This window comes from Tupaia chinensis, unplaced genomic scaffold (assembly GCF_000334495.1).
Source record: "Tupaia chinensis unplaced genomic scaffold, TupChi_1.0 Scaffold000057_1, whole genome shotgun sequence".
Taxonomy (NCBI): Eukaryota; Metazoa; Chordata; class Mammalia; order Scandentia; family Tupaiidae; genus Tupaia; species Tupaia belangeri.
Window position 1 is genome coordinate 1,925,823 of NW_006159515.1, and position 19,162 is coordinate 1,944,984.

Sequence of the window (19,162 nt, forward strand, 5' to 3'; positions counted from 1 at the left end):
GGCAGCAGGTTTGGCAAGGCAGTGAGATCCTGTCAAAAATACCTGTCTCTTCCTCTCTCTTTCTTTCTTGCAAGAAAATAATGATAATAATGGATGATGCCATACAGGGATCAGAAGAGTAGACAATGACCACATGGTTGACTTTGACAAAAGTGTCCACGGCCACTTAAATAAAAGATGGCTGGAGTGCTGATGGAGATAGACCGGGAGCAGGTTACCCCCAGTCCTGCAGACCCATGTGTGGTATTTGAGAAAAGCCCTGCATTGGGTAAGGTGAATTTGGAGAACTACCTTTTATTTTCATAGTGGTGTGTGTGTGTGTGTGAGAGAGAGAGAGAGAGAGCGAGGGAATGTGTGTTGGTCTCCCCTTGAGAAAGTCCATGGTAATCAGACTATTAGGGTTTTCTTTAAAGCAATAATTGACCGGAGATTGCCTTAGCACATCTGTGTCCTCATTCGAGGGTATCATGCACTCCTCCAATTTTTCTTCGTACCTTTATACAACTTAATATTCAGACTAGGGAAGCTAGAAATTTCCTCCAGGTCAAACAAGTCCTTAAATCTATCAACAAACTGGTTTTCTTTCTCAAGCCTGAATTTCATGACCCAGAGGATGGTGGTAGTTTCTTTGCACAGATGGTCAAAGGTAACAAGGAGTTCTTCCAAGAAAGGATGAGCATAGACTACATCCGCTGCCAGGATATAGTCAAAATTATTTGAAGACCTGGGGAAGTTTGTATCTAAAGATACTCCCCAGGAGAGTTCTTTAACCTGAGGCAAATGCTTGCTCGTCTTGGTGTTTCTAGAAATATTGTATTGCAGGTTTCCAAGTAAGTCAGGTAAATCTGTGGCAGTTACACGAGCTCCTGGGAAACAAAGAACAGTAGAAAAAGTGAGCCTCATGGGGTCAAGTGAAACAATCAAGTTTCAAGCCAACATGCACTCTGTGGTTCTGCACAATTATTACCAGTCCTGGGGAAAACACTGGCCAGGTCACGCAGAAAGAGAATCCCTTTTAATATAGACACTAAAGCAGCTATATGCCTCCTCTTACCATAAAATAATAATAATAATAATAATAGAGTCCCACGGGACCTTTACACACCACTGCATTTTCTCCTCTCCTGGTTTTCATTTGTTTGTTTTGTTGTTCTTTTGTTGCTGTCATTTCTATTTACTATATGCAAAGAGAGAAATCAAGAGAAAGGGAAATTCAAAATATTTGTTGCCATCACTAGAACACTGATGAAAGATGAGCAGGTACTTCCCTAAAAACACTCTGAGCCTCAGTCCTGTGAGACAGATTGAGAGTATGTTGAGAGTATGTCACTCTGGGCATCCTAGAGCTGAACCGGAAGTATTCATGTGAGGTGTGGAGGGACGAGGAAGACTTTTCCATGGCATTACATGGAAAGTATCATCACATCCATGTCTATGGCCATGGTTTCAACTTGACTCCATCACAAACATAAATCTTCTCATCAAAATAAGATTAAAAAGTGACAGCAACATCCACATAGCACTCTTGAAGCCAAATATCAGATTAAGTAGAATGAACGCTCAGATGAAGAAAATATGAACAATTCTAAGTTAAAAGGGAATGGGGGGGTAATCTGTCAATGAATCTGTACTTGGCTGATTCCACAGCATGAGATAAGCACAGACCAAGACAAAGAGAGGGAAAGCAGAACTATTACGGAAGACAGCCTTGTTCAGCTCACACCAAACTTAGACCCATCCTTACCTCACGTCAGGTTTCCTGGGCATTAATTATATTTTGTGAAAACATTAAAATGGGAAGGACAGATGCTAATCTATGGAGAATAACACAAATAGGAACCTTCACATTCTATCATGGGCAAGTCTATCATTTTGAACAAATCTTCTTTAAAAAATTCCAAGATTAAGAACACACCTCTGCCCATATTGAATATAGACTGACTATTGGACTTAAGATCTTTACACCTTAAGATAGGTAAAACACTACCATTGTCAGAATACTAACTAAATAAAGCTTCTATCTTTTGGTATTTGTTTCAAGGTATACAAGCAGATATAAGGGATTTAATCTTTTTAATAAAATAAATGGCTTCCCAAAACACCAATTCTGCTCTTTATATGTGGGAGCTTCCAGGTATAAATCAAATTGTGACGATCTCTGTCCATACTAAATGGAATAGTGACTTTGGAAAGCAATATCTGGATGGAGCAATTTTTTTTTAATATTTGGGAGGACTTCAAGGATCCTAAATCTCTCCAGTGTTTAGAAAGTTGTAAATTACTAAATCTTGAATTCCTCTCAAGATCTTAGAGTGGCAGGTGTGCAATTCTGAAGATGAAGGAAGTCAAGACAGACTCGGGTAGCACCCATCAGGAAAGGCGGCTACATTAAAGCAGCGAAATAGATTAACAACAAGAGAAAACGACTGAGCTGAAGTGAGCTCAGGCACACAGAGACCATCACGCCTTCATCTGAAAAAAAAAGGCCGGTGAGAGAATCAGGGTCATGAGAGAAGAATGGAAAGAAACTGGGAAAATAAATTCAAGGACAAGCACCTGGAAAACAAAAAAATTTTTAAAAATGTGATGTGTATGTGAGATCTAATATTTCTTGCCTATTCTAACAGGTGCTTTGTTCATAAAAGCCTAGGATTTTAAAACCCAAAGGGAATTCACAGCTCTAGGGGCATATTGAAAAAAGACTGAACTATAAAGCCCATCAGAATCAGAGCAGTTCACACATCTATAGCTATCAGGATCCTTGAGTCCACCTCCCATTTAGAATGCTTCATCCAAGGCTTGGATCAGTACTGTATGGGAAAGACTCCCACAACTTACACAGGAAGTTCTGAAAGAAACCTGTAAGGGGACTTATGTTGGCAGAATGTCTTGATGAAACTATTCAAACAATTAAAGAGATGCAAATAGGCCTGAGGTCATAGGATTCTGGATGGTAAAAGCAGCTAACATTATTTCATCATTAAATTCTCTGACCCCTATTCAATCCAAAACACTCACTTACCAAGTAAACTTGCCACAATGGAGACTAGCCCTGTTCCGGCTCCAATTTCAATCACATTTTTGTCAACCATATTATACTGCTTTGCATTTCTTTCCAGAAAATAGCATAGAACAAGAGCCTATGAAAAATAAAAAAAAGAAAAAAGAAAAAAAGGAGTGCTTGAAAAGTAATACCAGAAAGTAAAATTGAGCTCTATTTTTTTTGTTTTGGGGGGAGAGGTTTTCGCTACAGGGCGCTCCCCAGACAGACAGAGAGAGACAGAGAGACAGAAAGCGAGAAATCACCCCCTGGGGGGGATGGCCATGCCACAATCCCTTCTCCTCCATTCTCCTCTCGGGATCTTGGGCACGCACGCACACGCGCCCGGCGTGAGTTTTAAGCCACTGGGTCTAGGACATGAACCGCGGTTGACTACGTGGGAGTCCAGCGACATAGCCATTATGCTAACTGCTGTTCCCAAATTGAGTTCTATTAAAGATCACAATCGTATTATGATATGTGTGAGTATGTGTATGTATGTGTGTGTTCAGGTACATCACTCCAGCAAATTATCAGTGGAAGTACATCCTATGAAAGGTTCAGCATTGAGGCTAGAAAAAGTCCATGGAGATTTCTGGGAGAAAAAAAGGAAATAACTAAACATACAGAGTTCAGTTTCTTAGTACTGACCATATTTTAAAAAGGAATTCTGGGGCCAGCCAGCCCACAGCACAGTGATTAAGGGAGTTGGTCTCATGTGACCAACTGTGTAGTTCTAGTCCCTTCCCAGGAGATGTGCTCAAAATCCTGAAAGAAGGGAGAAATAGAGAAGGGATTACAGAGTGGCATTCCCATTGGGGTACTTTCTCACTGCTCCCTCGGCCCCTACCATATTTTTGCATAGAAACAGAAAAATACATCTTGACTCTTCTGACAACCTACTAGGTGGAGCTGGGCCCAATGGGAGTAGTGAGTCCCCCACCTATCATGGGACAGTTGGCAAAAGAGGGAAGGACTTTTAGAATGTTCTGTGTGAGACCAAGCAGATTTCACTATTGTTGTTTAACTCACACAGAGCCAGTAAAACAGGAAATAAGAACGTTCACTCTTCTATTGGGCCAGATGCTAGCACAGCAGTAAAACTTGCTCTTCGAGGTAGACCTACATGGGAAGGTGCCATCCCAGGTTCACGTCCAGTGGCTTTCCTGCATAAGTAAGGCTGCACCCCTGATCTGGATTGGCGGAGGCTGGGCGGGACTGCAACATCAGGATTCTGATAGGTACTGTCTGTGTCTCTGTCTCTTTTACCCATGCAAAAAATAAGTAAATAAACTTAAATTTAAAAAAATATTTACTACTCTAAACTCTTTTGATCATAAAAAGAAGGTGTAAATAACCTGCTTAGTAAATGTACACATTTTGATAAGACCAGAAATTGATTTAATTGGTGAAAACGAATTCCCAGCCCTATGATTTCTAGACATTAGTGTCATTTGAGGTCACAAAGTAAAACTATGAAACACGTTTTGTTTTATTTTGTTTTCCAGGACAAAATAATGAACAAAGCTGACTGGAAAATAATTGGACTATAACAACATTTTTATACCGATGGCCAAACGACAGCACCATAACAATCCATGGCTTCAGTAATCCGGATCTCATGACCAACAAAACGGAAACCTTCCCAGGAAGTGGTTGTTATCCGTGTGGGAACAAAACACCTGGCCATAATCTCTGTGACCACCTGCTTGTCATCGTGGTCTTCTTTGGTCTCTGGAAGGGAAGAAAAAAAGCCAAGAAGAAATGCAGCATTACTTCTTAGTCTAAGTTCCTTTTGAGTATCCATGGACTTCAGAAGAAATAAAAGAGTAAAGCAAACTGTTTGAAATGACTCATAATACAAGCTAACATTTCACACATCAGGGTGGAAACATCGTTCTGATTTTTACTGAACTTGAAATCACCGCTATCCATTTCTGCAATGCTACATTAAATAATAATTGACATTCTTTTTAAAGCAACGTATCTTAAGGGCCACCATTAGTACATCTAGAACAAGAGGAAGACTACTGATGAAACAGATCACGTCACTACTCATGTGGCTACACAGAAAAGTTCCCGTTATTTCTCTGTTGTCTAGTAGTGCATCCTTTATGACCCGCTTTTATTCAGACACAGGGTATTTATTTAATACCACCCAACAATATGGGCTACTATTATTATTATTGAATTTGACACTATTATTTGGGGTAACTCATGGCCTCTTAACATCTACAGCATTACATCAAGTTAATAAGTAACATCAACCACCAATAACTGAGCACATACTCGACGCTCCAGACTACATTAAACGCACCGTTGGGATATTTCATTTCACTTTCGTAACAATCTTGGAGACATTATTTTCACTTTTACACAGAACAAAAGTAAGATTCAGACAATGTACATAAACTGGACCAACCTTATACAATTTGTAAATGAAGAAGCCGAAATGTGGGCTTTTTTTTGTTCCACGGTCTCTTCTCTAAATATTAAAAAGCTATGATGTCAGGACCAGCAGGTGACATAATGGTTACGTCGCTGGACTCCCACATAGCCGACCGCGATTCAAGTCCTGGACCCAGCAGCTTAAACTCATGACAGGCATGTGTGTGTGTGTGTGTGGGTGTGTGTGTGTGTGTGTGTGTATACCCAAAATCCCAAGAAAAGAATGGAGGAAAAGGGATTACAGTTTAGACATCACACCAGGGGGTTATTTCTTGCTTTCTGTCTCTCCAGTGAGTGCACACACCCTATAGCAAAAATCTCTCATTAAAAAAAAAAAAAAAAGCTGCGACGTGGCCAGCAGGTGGCATGGTAGTTAAGGCACTGGACTCCCACATGGCTGACCACAATTTGAGTCCCGGAATAGGAGGCTTGTTTTCTCACTTTCTCTCTTTCTCTCTGTAGTGAGCATTATGTGCCTTACAGTAAATTGAAAATAAAATAATAATAACAAATAAATAAATAATTCTTTAGAAACAACACAAAGAGCTATGATGTTATTTTACTGAAAACTAGTTATCTCCAGTGAGGGCACACACCCTATAGCAAAAATCTCTCATTAAAAAAAAAAAAAAAGCTGCGACGTGGCCAGCAGGTGGCATGGTAGTTAAGGCACTGGACTCCCACATGGCTGACCACAATTTGAGTCCCGGAATAGGAGGCTTGTTTTCTCACTTTCTCTCTTTCTCTCTGTAGTGAGCATTATGTGCCTTACAGTAAATTGAAAATAAAATAATAATAACAAATAAATAAATAATTCTTTAGAAACAACACAAAGAGCTATGATGTTATTTTACTGAAAACTAGTTATGGAGCAAAATATACATCTGTGTCCAAGAGCCCATTTCCTTACCTATAAAACATGAAAGACAGAAGAACCTACATCATGTCATGTTGGGAGACTCAAACAAGATAATGACTGGTGTGCTTAGCACGCTGTTACATAGGGCCCAAATTATTATTATTCTGACATTATTATAGTTGTCATTGTTACTATTTTAATCATAAAATTAAAAGATAAAACAGGATCAAATGTTGGACTTCTTATGCACACTTGAAAATTCTAATATTAAATAAGGAAGGGAAAAATCCCTGTGGCCAAGGTAACTCGGGTATGGCTTCATAAAAGAAGTTTGTCTTAGGCTTAGCCTTTGACCTAAAATGCAGTTTTCATTGATAGGGGAGCTATTTATTTCTCACAAGTCTTTAAAATCCATTGAGCCTTCAGTCTTGCCCCTTCCCTCTCAGTTCTGGTGAGAGTCCTGCTGTCATCGTACCTACCTTTGCACTGACACATCCAGGCTTAGATCTTTCCACAAGAAAAAAATGGAAAATACAGACCAGCTTTGAGTACATGGAGGGAACAGCATTATGAAAACCAAACAAAAAGGAAACATCATTTTTAATTCCTTAAATAGGAAGAGATGAAGCAATAAGGATTCATTTTTTAAAACTTAAGCTCCCTAGCTTATCAGCAGGTGGTATGGAGTTGAGCCACTGGACTCCCATATGGCTGACCATGGTTCAAATCCCATATCCAGTGGCTTGAAAAGCACACCAGGAACCTATGCATGTGTGCCTAGAATCCCAAGAGGAGACTGAGGAGAGGAGACTGTGGCATGGCCACCCAAATGGGAGTTATCATTTCCCTTTCTCTGTCTCTCTCCAGCAAGTACGCATGCCCTATGGCAAAAATTAAAAAAAAAAAAAAACACACACACACACACACACAACTTCAGCTAGAATGACTTTTGTTCCTTGGTCATTTATTTCCTCAAGGCCTGCTGTCGTGTGCCAGGCTCTGTGTTGGATAATGGGAATATAGTAGTTAACCAGACAGACAGGGCTCCTACCATTAGGAAAACTAGAAATTACTGGACGCAATTTATCCGAATGTTAGCAATACACATGGTCATTCGGGGCAACAATATGGAGAGTCACGCAACTGGATCCAAGTTAGTTTTGCCAGTGTCCCCAAAGAACTTGGCCTCTGTGCCCACCTGGACAGGTCTTTCTAATAAACAGTGTGTTCTCGACTTTGCCCTGTGATGCCTTTGTTAATAGTGTGACTGCTAATACTAAGAGTATGATCAAATTTCCAGATGATATAAACATGATTGGGACACATAACTAATGATGTGCAAAATATCTTACTGGGCTATCAGAATATGTGAAACTTAACAAAGATAAGTATAAAGACCACATTCAGGCTAAGCTTAGCACTGCTATTTGATGGGGGAAACAAATACAAGATATAACTGGCCACAAATATAAGGCAAAGGCATAATGTGACCATCAAAAAAGCCAGCACACTCAGGCCATGGTGACAATATAATCTCTAAAATGAATTAGGTAAAGACTCTGTTCGAGTTTGTCCTAGTCAGATCACATGGCTAGCCCCACATTCAGGTAAGGAAGCCCTGTTTCAAAAGAACACCAAGAAACTGTGGTGAGAAGACTGGAACCTCAGTTTGGGGAAACCAACATATCCATCATAAAGAAAAAAAGACCCAAGGGAACATAAGAGTTTTCACAAATGTGAAGGACTACGGAGTAAAAAAGAGTAGAGTGTGTTGTGTTTGTGGGTCCCACTTAGGATCCAGACAGATCTATGTATTCCCCAAAAGAACTCCAACTTGACTACACCCCACATAAACAACCCAACCTACCATCCCATTTTACCACTACCAGAAACATTGACCTTGATAGAGATGCAGCAAAAATAGAGATAGAAAAATTGGTATTCTTTCAAAGGCCTGCCTTCTAATCCAGTACACTGTACTTTCCCTTAAACAACTGTATGCATTCACATTCAGGAAGAAGCTGAACCAAATAATATCAGTAATATTGGAATTTTAACTTTCATTTCACTAAGTGCACTTGCCTTGCTAAATTGAGGGGCTGGAAGTTCTTTAGGGAAAAGTGGAGAACATTAATTGCTTCCCTGACCTTCAACTGAATGTGTCCTCTTGGGTCTCCTTGCATGTTCCTTGCAAATGTAGCAGTTCTTGGACAAGTCACCCAAGGGATTAGGGATTAATAGATGTTAGGGTACACTAAAGCCCAGGAGCATCTCCTAAAGTTCCAGTCTTTGATATAAAAACTATGCCAGTAAATATTTACTGATGCAGTCTGACATCGACTTTGCATGTTCTTGTAAAGGTGAGTTGGCCAGAGTAGTGCTGCCGTCCTAACAGCGGGGGATAACTGGCCAGTTCCTCTAGCTTTTGACCGTGTCTGTGTCTTTCAGAGGTACTTGTTTCTTTTTAAGAATGACATGTTTACCTTCATAAGAAAATGGATATTAGAAATACATATGGGACAAGCCAGTGACAAGGTGGTTAAGGTGGCTGAATCCCACATGGCTGACTATATAGTTCGAGTCGCAGGCCTGGCAGTTTGAAAAATATGCCAGGTACATTTGCATGCATTTCCAAATCCAAAAAGGAGGAATGGAGAAGAAGAAATTGTAGTGAGACCATTCTCTATGGGAATATTTTCTCACATTTCTTCTCTCTGTGTCTCTCTCCAACAAGTGCACACACCCTTTAGCAAATATATATATATATATATATATATATGTATATGTGTGTGTGTCTGTATAAAATTAGAATTTTAAATGACTTACATTCCCCAAAAAGACCTTCAAAGAGATTTTAAGCAACAACTATAAACACTATTAATTACATATATATTCAAAAAGAACACAACTCTATCCATCATATATGATAATTCAAAATAATTTGTTACATACCTAAGATGATCATATATCATGTGAAAAACATTATTAGGCTTAATAAAATTTAACTGATAACAAGCCCAGTCTCAGGCATAGTCAACAGCATATTGAGCAGCAATGCTGTGGGCCAGCCCCACAACACAGTGGTTAAATGCTACCTGTGCAGAGGAAGCTCAACCCCACATGGTCAACTCTGGTTTGAATACTGGTCCTGACAGAGTGAAAAGCAGAGTGCATGAGCACACCATGCCCAAGATCTTGATGGAATGGAGAAAAGAAAGAAAAAGAATTGCAGTGTGACCAGGTCACATTAGGGAGGGCTTCCTGTCCCTCTTTCTCTCTCTGGTGCACACTCATGCCATCTGGCATAAAAAAAAAAATGGGGATGGTGGATGGCATGGTGGTATAGGATGCTGGACTCCCACATGGCTGACCATGGTTCAAGTCCCAGACACAGCAGCTTGCTTTCTCACTTTTCTCCTCTCTCTCTCTTCCCCCACCTCCACACCCGGTCAAATTAAAATAAAGAAATAAAGTTAAATAAAATAATTAATTTTAAAAAATAAAAAACAAAACAGAACAATAACAGCAGTGCTATAGAAGCCACAAGGCTGACTGTGGGTTCAGTTCCTTGGCATGACAGACCTGAGACATGCCAGGCACACACATGTGTGCCCAAGATTCTCATAAGCTGGAGGGCTGAGAAAGGAAAAACCCGCAGAGAGCTTTCTTTTTTTTCCTCTGTTTCTCTTTTTCTCTCTCCCTTCTACCCCATCAATTGCTTACATGTGCTGTCATAAAAACAAAGAATTGATCATGTTTTACATTAATATTCTCTGTTGCATTTAAGTACTTTAATACTACAGATATCCTATAGAAGTAGCTCTTATGGAAACTAGCATAATTTATAGCATAAAAACAAAATACACTGGGAACCAGCAAGTGGCATGGTGGTTAAGGTACCAGCCTCCCACATGGCCAACCACAGTTCAAATCCTGAACCTGGCGGCTTGCTTTCCCACTTTCTCTCTTTCTCTCTGTCTATCTCTCTCTGGTGAACACACATGCCCTATAGCAAATAATATTTAAACAAACAATAATAAACATTTAAAGAAATAATAATAAACTAATTAAATTAAAAAAATTAAAAAACAAAATATACTGAATTTGGATGCTTAAAATCATTTGTTCAAAGAGAATTACGTTCTTTGTACTGACAAAATGACCAAGTTTCTTTTGGGGCAACCAAAGAAGATTAAAACTATGTATATGTTTTAGTTTTTGTTTTGTTTTGTTTTGTTTTGTTAGGTAAGCAAGCAGAGTTTATAAAGAGAGAGGAGGTAGAGCAGAGCTTCCGAGCAGAGAGAAACTGGGGCGAGGGATTTTTATCTGGGTGAAAGGGGCTTTGTCTTGCTTGTCCCCGGGTGGTGCATGTGTTTTCCTCATGGTGGGGGAGGAGTCACTCATTTCATGACAGAAATAGGTGCCTCCAAGGTCCTCACTCCTCAATCCACTTCCAGCCTCAGCCCGCCCAGGTCACAGGGACAAGCACTTGAGGATATGTTTAGGGAGGCCCCGAGATGAAAACCAGAAACCTTTCCTGTGGGTCCAGTTGCATTACTACTGCCCTGCTATCTAGTCTCCCACATTTCTTTATTATAAGGGAAAAAAATTATCTAGATGTAATATGTGGGATCTTAAAAGCAAATGCAACAAAAACAACGTTTCCATGTTAAAATTTTAGTTGCTGTTTTCCAGCATGAACTTCTATTCAAAGATATTGATGTAATAGTTTCCATAGTAATTATTCACTTATGTCAAAAGACTTTTAGTATTAAATTCTAGCAATATGGCCAGCAATGGTGGTGCAGTGGGAAGACAATGCTCTTTGACACTGGATCCACATGGGAGCGTCTGAGGTTCACATCGGAGCTCTCTGTATGTATGCAGGGCACGCACGTGTGTGCCCATGGGCTGAGCTTGCTGAGGCTGGGATGAACTGTGGCATGGGGACCCTGCTGGAGGTGCCTGTCTTTCTATATCTGTCTATCTATCTATATGTGTGTGGGTGCATGGGTGTGAGCGTGTGTGTATGGGAAGAAATCAAATGAAAAAGTTAATAAAAAAGAAAACAAGTTCTATCAAATACCACCACCCATTTCAAGGCTGATAACAAGAATAAACAGGAACCTAATGGAAAAAGTTCCAGCGATATGGAGGTATCCCTAGGGTAGCCTTGTTGTAATAAAAGAGAGAAATCTATGTCCCAGACATAATTTACAAAAAAACATGTTTCTCAGACTGCACGCTTAGTTATTAGGTGAAGAAGGGAATGAATATGGAGAAGATTAATGAATTAGTAGATAGTCTTTTGTTTTTGTCTTTTTGGGGTTTTTTTGGTTTTTTTCCAGAGAGGTTTTTTGTTTTGTTTTGTTTTGTTTTGTTTTGTTTTGTTTTGTTTTCCAATAGGGCACATGCGCTCAAAAGGCAGAGAGAGACAGAGAGACAGAAAGTGAGAAATCACCCCCTAGGGATGACCACACCACAATCCATTCTCCTCCATTCTCCTCTCGGGATCTTGGGCATGCACACACATGCACCCGGCGGGAGTTTAAGCCACCAGGTATGGGACACAAGCTGCAGTCAGCTAATGGGAGTCCAGCGACCTAGGCATTATGCCAACTGCTAGTCCCTTAGTCTTTGGTTTGAAAAGCAGTTTCAACTAAGATTTGAAAAGCAGTTTCCTCCAAGAATTAATAATATTGTCATACGGTGGAATTCTAATACACATTTCTGAAGAATAATTTTTCTACATCTATTCTGTCCTTGTTATCTAGCACTTAAGCCCCAGGACAAATAAGGAGAAATAGATAGGGTAACGTTACACAATGTACTCTAGCGTGGCTTTCTTGCGTAAAAGAAAAACTTCTGATATCTATCTTTAGATAAAAGCTATCTACTATAATCTTAGAATATAATTTTATTAATGAATTTAATATGGAAACATAAATATTGAAACATTGCAAATAAAACATAATCAAGATACAGTATTACGATTATGTTGCTATCTTGGATTTATCTATTTTAATGCCTTTTGATACAAAAGAGTCTTAACACCATTTCTCGATTATTAAATCATTGTTGATAGTGAATAAAGACTACCAGGTGCTCTTGTCCTCCTGAGAATTAGAGGAGTTTCAAGCATGAAGTGAAAATTAGCAAGATTCTGCCAAATTATAATGATGATTTGCTTAAGAGAAAAAGCCAACAGTGAATTAACACAGAATGCCAAATTGCAGTAAGTCTTCAGAAACAGAGGCCCTGCCTACATTATTCTCTATACTTTTAAGGTCAATAACAATAATAAATGGAAGGGTCAAATCACAGAAATACACCAAAAAAAAAAAAAAAAAAAAGAAAAGAAAAGAAAAAAACCCTGTTTAATAGATATGACAAGTGAATTCAAGCTTTTATTTGAGGGCTGTCACGAAAACCTGTCAGCAAAATTTTAAGTTAAAACCTCTTGACTAAATGAAAGAAACTGTCACTCAGCTGAATCTTCTAGTCAGACATGAATGTCATATGCTTCTTAAAATGCCTACAGATTAAAAAAAAAAATGTTAAAGGTATTTTCAGATGAGCACATGGTCAGAGGCTGCCCTGATACAATTCTGAAAGTCTCAGTCATGTCATGATCTTGGACCTTGTGTGGAAGCTAACTCCTGAGAAAATTCCACAAATATTTTGTCTGTTGGTCTGCTTAGTTTCAAGAATTCACAGAACCTGTAATTCTAATTGAGTAAACCAAACAACATTACATTTATGTCTTTATAACAGAAAGACAGCACATCTTTTATTGAGACTGCTTGGGATGCAGATAGAGAAAAAAAAAAAGAGCTAAATTGGCTGTACTCCAACTTTGCTACTGCATTATGGAAGGGACGGACAACTAAACAAATGTCTGACAAGCGCACAAGGGATGGTTCTCAAGAGCTGTGGAAAACACCACTAGTTGGCTAAGTCGGGAGAAGAGTCCTACAGGAGGAGGCATTTGAGGTCAGGGAGCCAGCAGAAGATCTGTGGAGATGTGTGCATGGTGCATAGTGGGGAGCTGCAGAAAAGAAGTTGGAGTAGGTTGGGGTCCAACTTATGTGCAATGTTGACTTTTGTTCTATAAATTGGTGAGGTAACAATACAGATTTTTAGAGCAGGACATGACCAGGCTTGAGATATATCTATGTGTGTATATACCCATACACACACACACACATATATATACATACACACAGATATATCCGTGTGTGTGTGTGTGTGTGTGTGTGTGTTTTTTTCTTTTAAGAGATATTTTTGTTATAGGGTGCATGCGCTTGCCAGAGAGACAGAAAGTGAGGTATCAACCCCCAGGGGGATAGCCACACGGCAATCCCTTCTCCTCCATTGTCCTGTCAGGATCTTGGGCACGCACGCACATGCGCGTGGCATGAGTTTTAAGCCACCTGATCCAGGGCTCGAAACATGGTCAACTACGTGAACGTCCAATGACATAACCATCACACCATCTGCTGGCTCCCCAGACTTGCTATTTAAGAACTACATCAGGAGTAGCTGAAGAATTGATGACTTAGTTAAACGCTGGCTAGAAGACTGTTGTAAAAATCTAGAGGAAAGCAAGTCTGAAGGGAGGAAGCAGCCTCGGGTGGAGAAGTCATTTATGAATCCCTGTGCTTTTGAAGAGGTAGCATGCCTTCCCTGGGGAGAAACCATTGACATCCAATCTTGACATTTATACCTGAGTTTTGAAGACATCTGAGGCACATTAGTATGTTTGAGTTATATTTATTTAACATGTGGAAAATATATTAGTTTGATTTAGCAGATACTTATTCAGATTACTTTTTAAATATTTAAGTATGTTAACAAATGATTCTAACAAAGTAATTTTATGTGCCACAGTATTTCAACTAATACATTAAATATATTGCCTCCAGCTGTAGTTTGATACATTTCTTAACCAGTGATAGGATTAATCAAGCTTTCTTCTTCATATATTAAGACAATGTTGTTTATAAAAGCCATAGAACCCATTAACCCAACTCTGAAAGTTTATAAAAATCCTCCTGAAAGGTTTTCACATGATACCCTGAGTAGAATCTTGTACAGGTACTGAAGGGAATCAACTGACTGACAACCAGAAATATAAGACCACCACTAACGAGCAAATTTAAGTCCAGCCATTAGAGCTGGGCTATGGATAATTTGTCCATTCACTCATTTATTGAACACCTGGGCATTATGAACACAAAGATAGGCCAACATGTAAGATCTATTCAAGGGCTTAGCTAGACAACGCAAAAATAGAAAGTTCTAAACCTCAGAGGGCTCAGGAAAGAATTATCTGAGCCCTAATGATTAGGAGTTTTTCAGTCAAACAAAAGAAGAAAAGACATGCCATACATAGGAAATGTGTGCACGAAGTCTCCTGACCAATTTTCTCATTTGGGAAAACTCTGAGAACTAGAAGATAGGATAAGTGGGTGTGATAGTGTAGGATTAAACACTTTATGCCACGCTAAGGAGTCTTGATTTTATCCTATAGGACATGATGAGGCACTGAGGAATTTAATATGGAAGCAAAAGTGACGAGATTTGAATTGTAAAAATATCATGCAGGCTACAGTGTGGAAAAAGAACTCGAGAGTGCAAAGAAAGGCTGTTAGCCCTGAGTGAGACAATCAATTAGAAGGCAGCTCACAACAGTGGAGAAGAGAAATAACACAGACCTGAATCAAGGCAACTGATGCTGCTTGCGGGGTATGGAAACCCCTCAAGCGGGGGTTTAAAGGAGAGTGTAAAGAAGAAACAGGAGATAAGGATGGTTCTAGGTTTCTGGGTAGCTGGGGAAATGGTGTTGCCATAAACAGAAAATATGAGCGGAGGAGCAAATCAGTAAAGGAAAATTATGTTAAATGCACACTAATCTGTGGCATGATGTATCCGCCACAGAGGTGTACCGCTTAGATTAAGAGCACATGCTGGGACCAGCAGTTAGTGTAATGGCTATGCCGCTGGACTGCCATGTAGTCCATCGCGGTTTGCGTCCCAGGCACGGTGGCTTAAACTCACACTGGGCGTGTGTGCGTGCGTGCCCAAGATCCCAAGAAGAGAATGGAGGAGAAGGGATTGCGTCATGGCCATCCCCCCTGGGGGATGATTTCTCACTTTCTGTCTCTCTGTCTCTCTGTCTCTCTGTCTGTCTCTCTCTCTCTCTCTCTCTCTCTGTCTGCACACTGCCTGTAGCAAAAACCTCTCCAAAAAAGAAAAAGAATAAAAAGAGAGAGAGAGAGAGAGAACATGCTCAAAGAACAGTTTCCCAAGAGTGCAGCTGCTGTGCCTTTGGCTCCTCAGAAACCATGCCTCCCTGAAGGGCTGCCTACCTGTGCTAGCCCGTTCCTGTCTAGTGGGCAACTTTTGCCCGGGAACTCTCCATTGGCCTCTCAGAACTGTCGCTGTCAGAGGCTCTTCCCGCACACTCTGGCCTCCTCTTTCTCTCTTCTCCCAGGCTTTAGACCTGCATTGTACTCCAAAGGCTCCCTACCTACTTCTTTCTGTTCCTTCTTGATCTTCCACAAACACTTCCTCCAGAAAATCCCTTGAATGTTTAATCCCACTGTGGCATTTATTTACTTCTTAAAGGACCTAAACTGATACAAGGTGGCATGGAGAATATCAAGAAAGCAGTTGAAGGGACACCTGGGAGACATTGTACTCAGGTTCAGTGGAACCCTGGGTGAGGATGAATCTGCCCCAGACTGCAGAGCCTGGAGACCCTAATACATATGCTATCAGCTGGAGAGGGGTTGCTGGCATGAAGCAGGAAACACAGTATATTTCGGATGTTTCGTGTGGATGAGGTCTTAAACAACTTGGATCATTACAAACATATACAGAGGATGTTTTGGCACTCATCATGGGCCTAATTTTAATCTGGTATAAGTAAGTGACATCCTATAATTTTTGGCTCTTCCTGACAGTGCTGAAATGTGAGAACTGAGCTATGGGTTGCTCCATCCCTTCCAAGCACAAGATACTAAGTATAAAAGAGTTAAGAAGGGAAAAGTCAGTATCCTTCAGCACTTAAGAACTGAGTGTTCCTGTACTGGGTGGAAGGCTTTCCAACAAAACGCCATCTGACTCCTCTCCCATAGCACACACTTAATCCCCTGAGCACTGTGCTTGTGAATACAGTTTTAAAACCAAGCTTTAATTGGTGTATAGATGATTATGGGCTATATTCGTGTTGTAAAATATTTTAATGCTAGTTCTCTCTCAACCTTACCTTGAACTCCTTCCATTTCCTTTGTAATTTGCCCAATTATTGTGAGCACAGTTGAGACCAAGAATCGTTACTAATGGTAGCAAAAATGATGCAATTTTGTTCATAAATGACATAGAAATTATTCCATCTTCATTCAAATCATCTACATGGCTGGATTCTCTAAGTCATTACGACTTAAATGTTTAGGTTTATGAGAATTGCCAAAGCAAAATCATTTGTGTTTAAGCCAGGTAGGCTGCTGACAATTGGGCACACACCCAGCTCTTTTAGCCTAAAGATAAGCTCACCTAGGTAGAAGCCACCTGGTATGCCTAAAAGTAGGAAAATCAGGGCTGTGCTTCTTACAAGACACCTACTGCATATAGGTAAGGAGAGAGAAAGAAAGAAAACAAGATAATTAGGTTTGTATTACAACTCCTCTGCAAAAGCATGGTAATTCTTCTAGTCCATGTCAAGAAGAAATGTCTCCACTTTTTTATCTTAGGACACTGGGGATAGTTACATTATGTAATCCATGCAAAGTCACCCTTGATATTTAAGACGATGTAAAAACTGCTGATCAATAGTAACTACACTGGTAGAATTCAAACTTAAATTTTCCTTTACTTAGAGGTCACATCAATTATGTATTTGTCTCTAATTAATAATCAAAGGGACTGTAAATAAGCTAAAGATGTCTTTATAGCCTAAATGAATCTTTGATCAAACATTAGTTAAAAAAAAAAAATTCTAGTTTTTACACAGAACTGCTTGTATTTCCCTTATAATGTTCTTATCTGAAATAAAATAAGTTGGATATGATGATCATGCATTTCGTATGTAGCACCTGTAGAAAAATTTTTTTCACATCAAAAATAAAGTCTCTAAATACTTACTTAGTATTACTAATTACTTATATTTAATTTATTGTCTGCCAAAATTATCTCCAACATATCATTAGCACCATAGGTAATACAACAGTAGATATTAAATATTATTCAAGATATTTACAGGTCAGCAAACACGAACCAAAACATAACATGCCCTAGCTTCCTTTGAGACATTAATAAACACTGCAAAGGTAAGATTTTATATTCTATTAATTGTTTACTTTATAATTGGTCAAATTGCATAGAGAAACATGAAATGATTTACCTTCTCGAGCTTCTGGATCCATTAAGTGATGAATTAATAATGGATGGCTATAGATCGGTGCTTTCTTGATCATTTCTTGAAAATTAGGCAAAGCACATATTAAAATATCAAATGGTAACAATTAATTCAAAATGTATACTGAGTGCTTATATATTTAATATAGTTAAACTTCAAATATAGCAAACAGAATTGTCTTACAATGTCATATATTAAGCAAGCATGATTAAGAAAGACCATCTAAACACTATGTAGGACAGAACTAAATTAAAGATTTCAAAGAAGTCACTGCTAGAGATAAAAAAACAAATCCTCATTAGAGACTACTCAGCTGCCATAAAGAAATGCACACTCTTCATAGTGACTAAGAAAATAACAATCATATGATTTGAAAGGTAATTAAAACATTGGGAGCAAATGGGTTTCTTCAGTGTAGTGGAAACTACAGTGTTCATCTCAAATGAAGCTGCCCAGTAAAGGCTGCAGCGTTTACTCCTTTCCAACAGTGTCATTTGCATGTCAATGTCAAACAGCCTTCCCTGATGTGGTCACTACACACTGTATACATGACTTGGGGGTGGGGACAACCACTGTACCCCATAAATAGGAGCAAATACTATGTCAATTTTAAATTAAAATATTGTTTAAATTTTCATACAAAAGCAACACAACCTAACCTCCGAATAGTCTTCTGAGTAACTTCTTTCTACCTTAAAAAAGTTCATACCATTTCAGCAAACAGATTTATAACTGAAGAAATTATTTTATGCCTCTCAAATAGAACAGATAAAGAAGCTTATAATATTCAAACTTTAGAAAACAATGATTTGATGTTTTACTTCTGATCTGGGGCTCAAATATATAATCATTGCACTACCATAAATTAATATAGCACTCCTTTCTTCTAAAGTTCCCAAAATACTTTTCACAGCCACCACATTTTTCTTTACAGCATGTCTCACTAAGTTAGTAGACAAATTATATTTTCCCTGCAGTTTACAAATGAGGAAAAGGTTAAGTTACATTACAGAAGTCAAACAGCTAAAACAATAGCAGATGAGGTCACACATTTTGCTCCCAATGTAGTATTTCTTCCACTATAAGAAACGATCTTTACTAACATGTCTGCCTAAAGACGAGTATTTACAAAGTGGTAATCTGGACATACCTAAATGAGTTAGCTGAGTTTCTGGAAAGGTTAAGAAGTACCATCCACAACTTTTGTTTTACTGCTGAGACCTCTGGTAGTGCCTGAAAGGCCAGCACCGAGCATACAGTGACTACTGTACACACTGGCAGCAAGTCCAAGCAGAAGGAATGAAGATCCTGACAGCTGCCGCGTCCATGCCTCTGGTTATCCACCATGAGGCTGGAATGCCCGTAACCAAGGCGGCTGAAGAACCACAGGAAA

General features: G+C 39.2%; 1 protein-coding gene across 1 annotated transcript; it reads right to left on the reverse strand.

Annotated features, from left to right (window-relative positions):
- Positions 1-7: 7 nt before the first annotated feature.
- LOC102488460 (putative methyltransferase-like protein 21E) lies at positions 8-19,136 on the reverse strand. The gene is made up of 5 exons (XM_006141505.3): positions 18,920-19,136; positions 17,755-17,829; positions 4,608-4,774; positions 3,023-3,140; positions 8-866 (listed from the first exon to the last, which is right to left on the reverse strand). The coding sequence occupies exons 2-5, from the start codon at positions 17,825-17,827 to the stop codon at positions 466-468; spliced, it is 759 nt and encodes a 252-aa protein (XP_006141567.1). The 5' UTR covers positions 17,828-17,829; positions 18,920-19,136; the 3' UTR covers positions 8-465.
- Between the last annotated feature and the right edge of the window lie 26 nt (positions 19,137-19,162).

What these genes read in the sequence shown, in the direction of transcription:
- LOC102488460 (XM_006141505.3), bottom strand. Translation starts at nt 17,827, where the DNA reads ATGATCAAGAAAGCACCGATCTATAGCCATCCATTATTAATTCATCAC. An exon ending in GGATCCAGAAGCTCGAGAAG is followed by an intron (nt 4,775 to 17,754) that starts GTAAATCATTTC and finishes CTTCCCTTCCAG; the next exon opens with AGACCAAAGAAGACCACGAT. An exon ending in CATTGTGGCAAGTTTACTTG is followed by an intron (nt 867 to 3,022) that starts GTAAGTGAGTGT and finishes TTTGTTTCCCAG; the next exon opens with GAGCTCGTGTAACTGCCACA.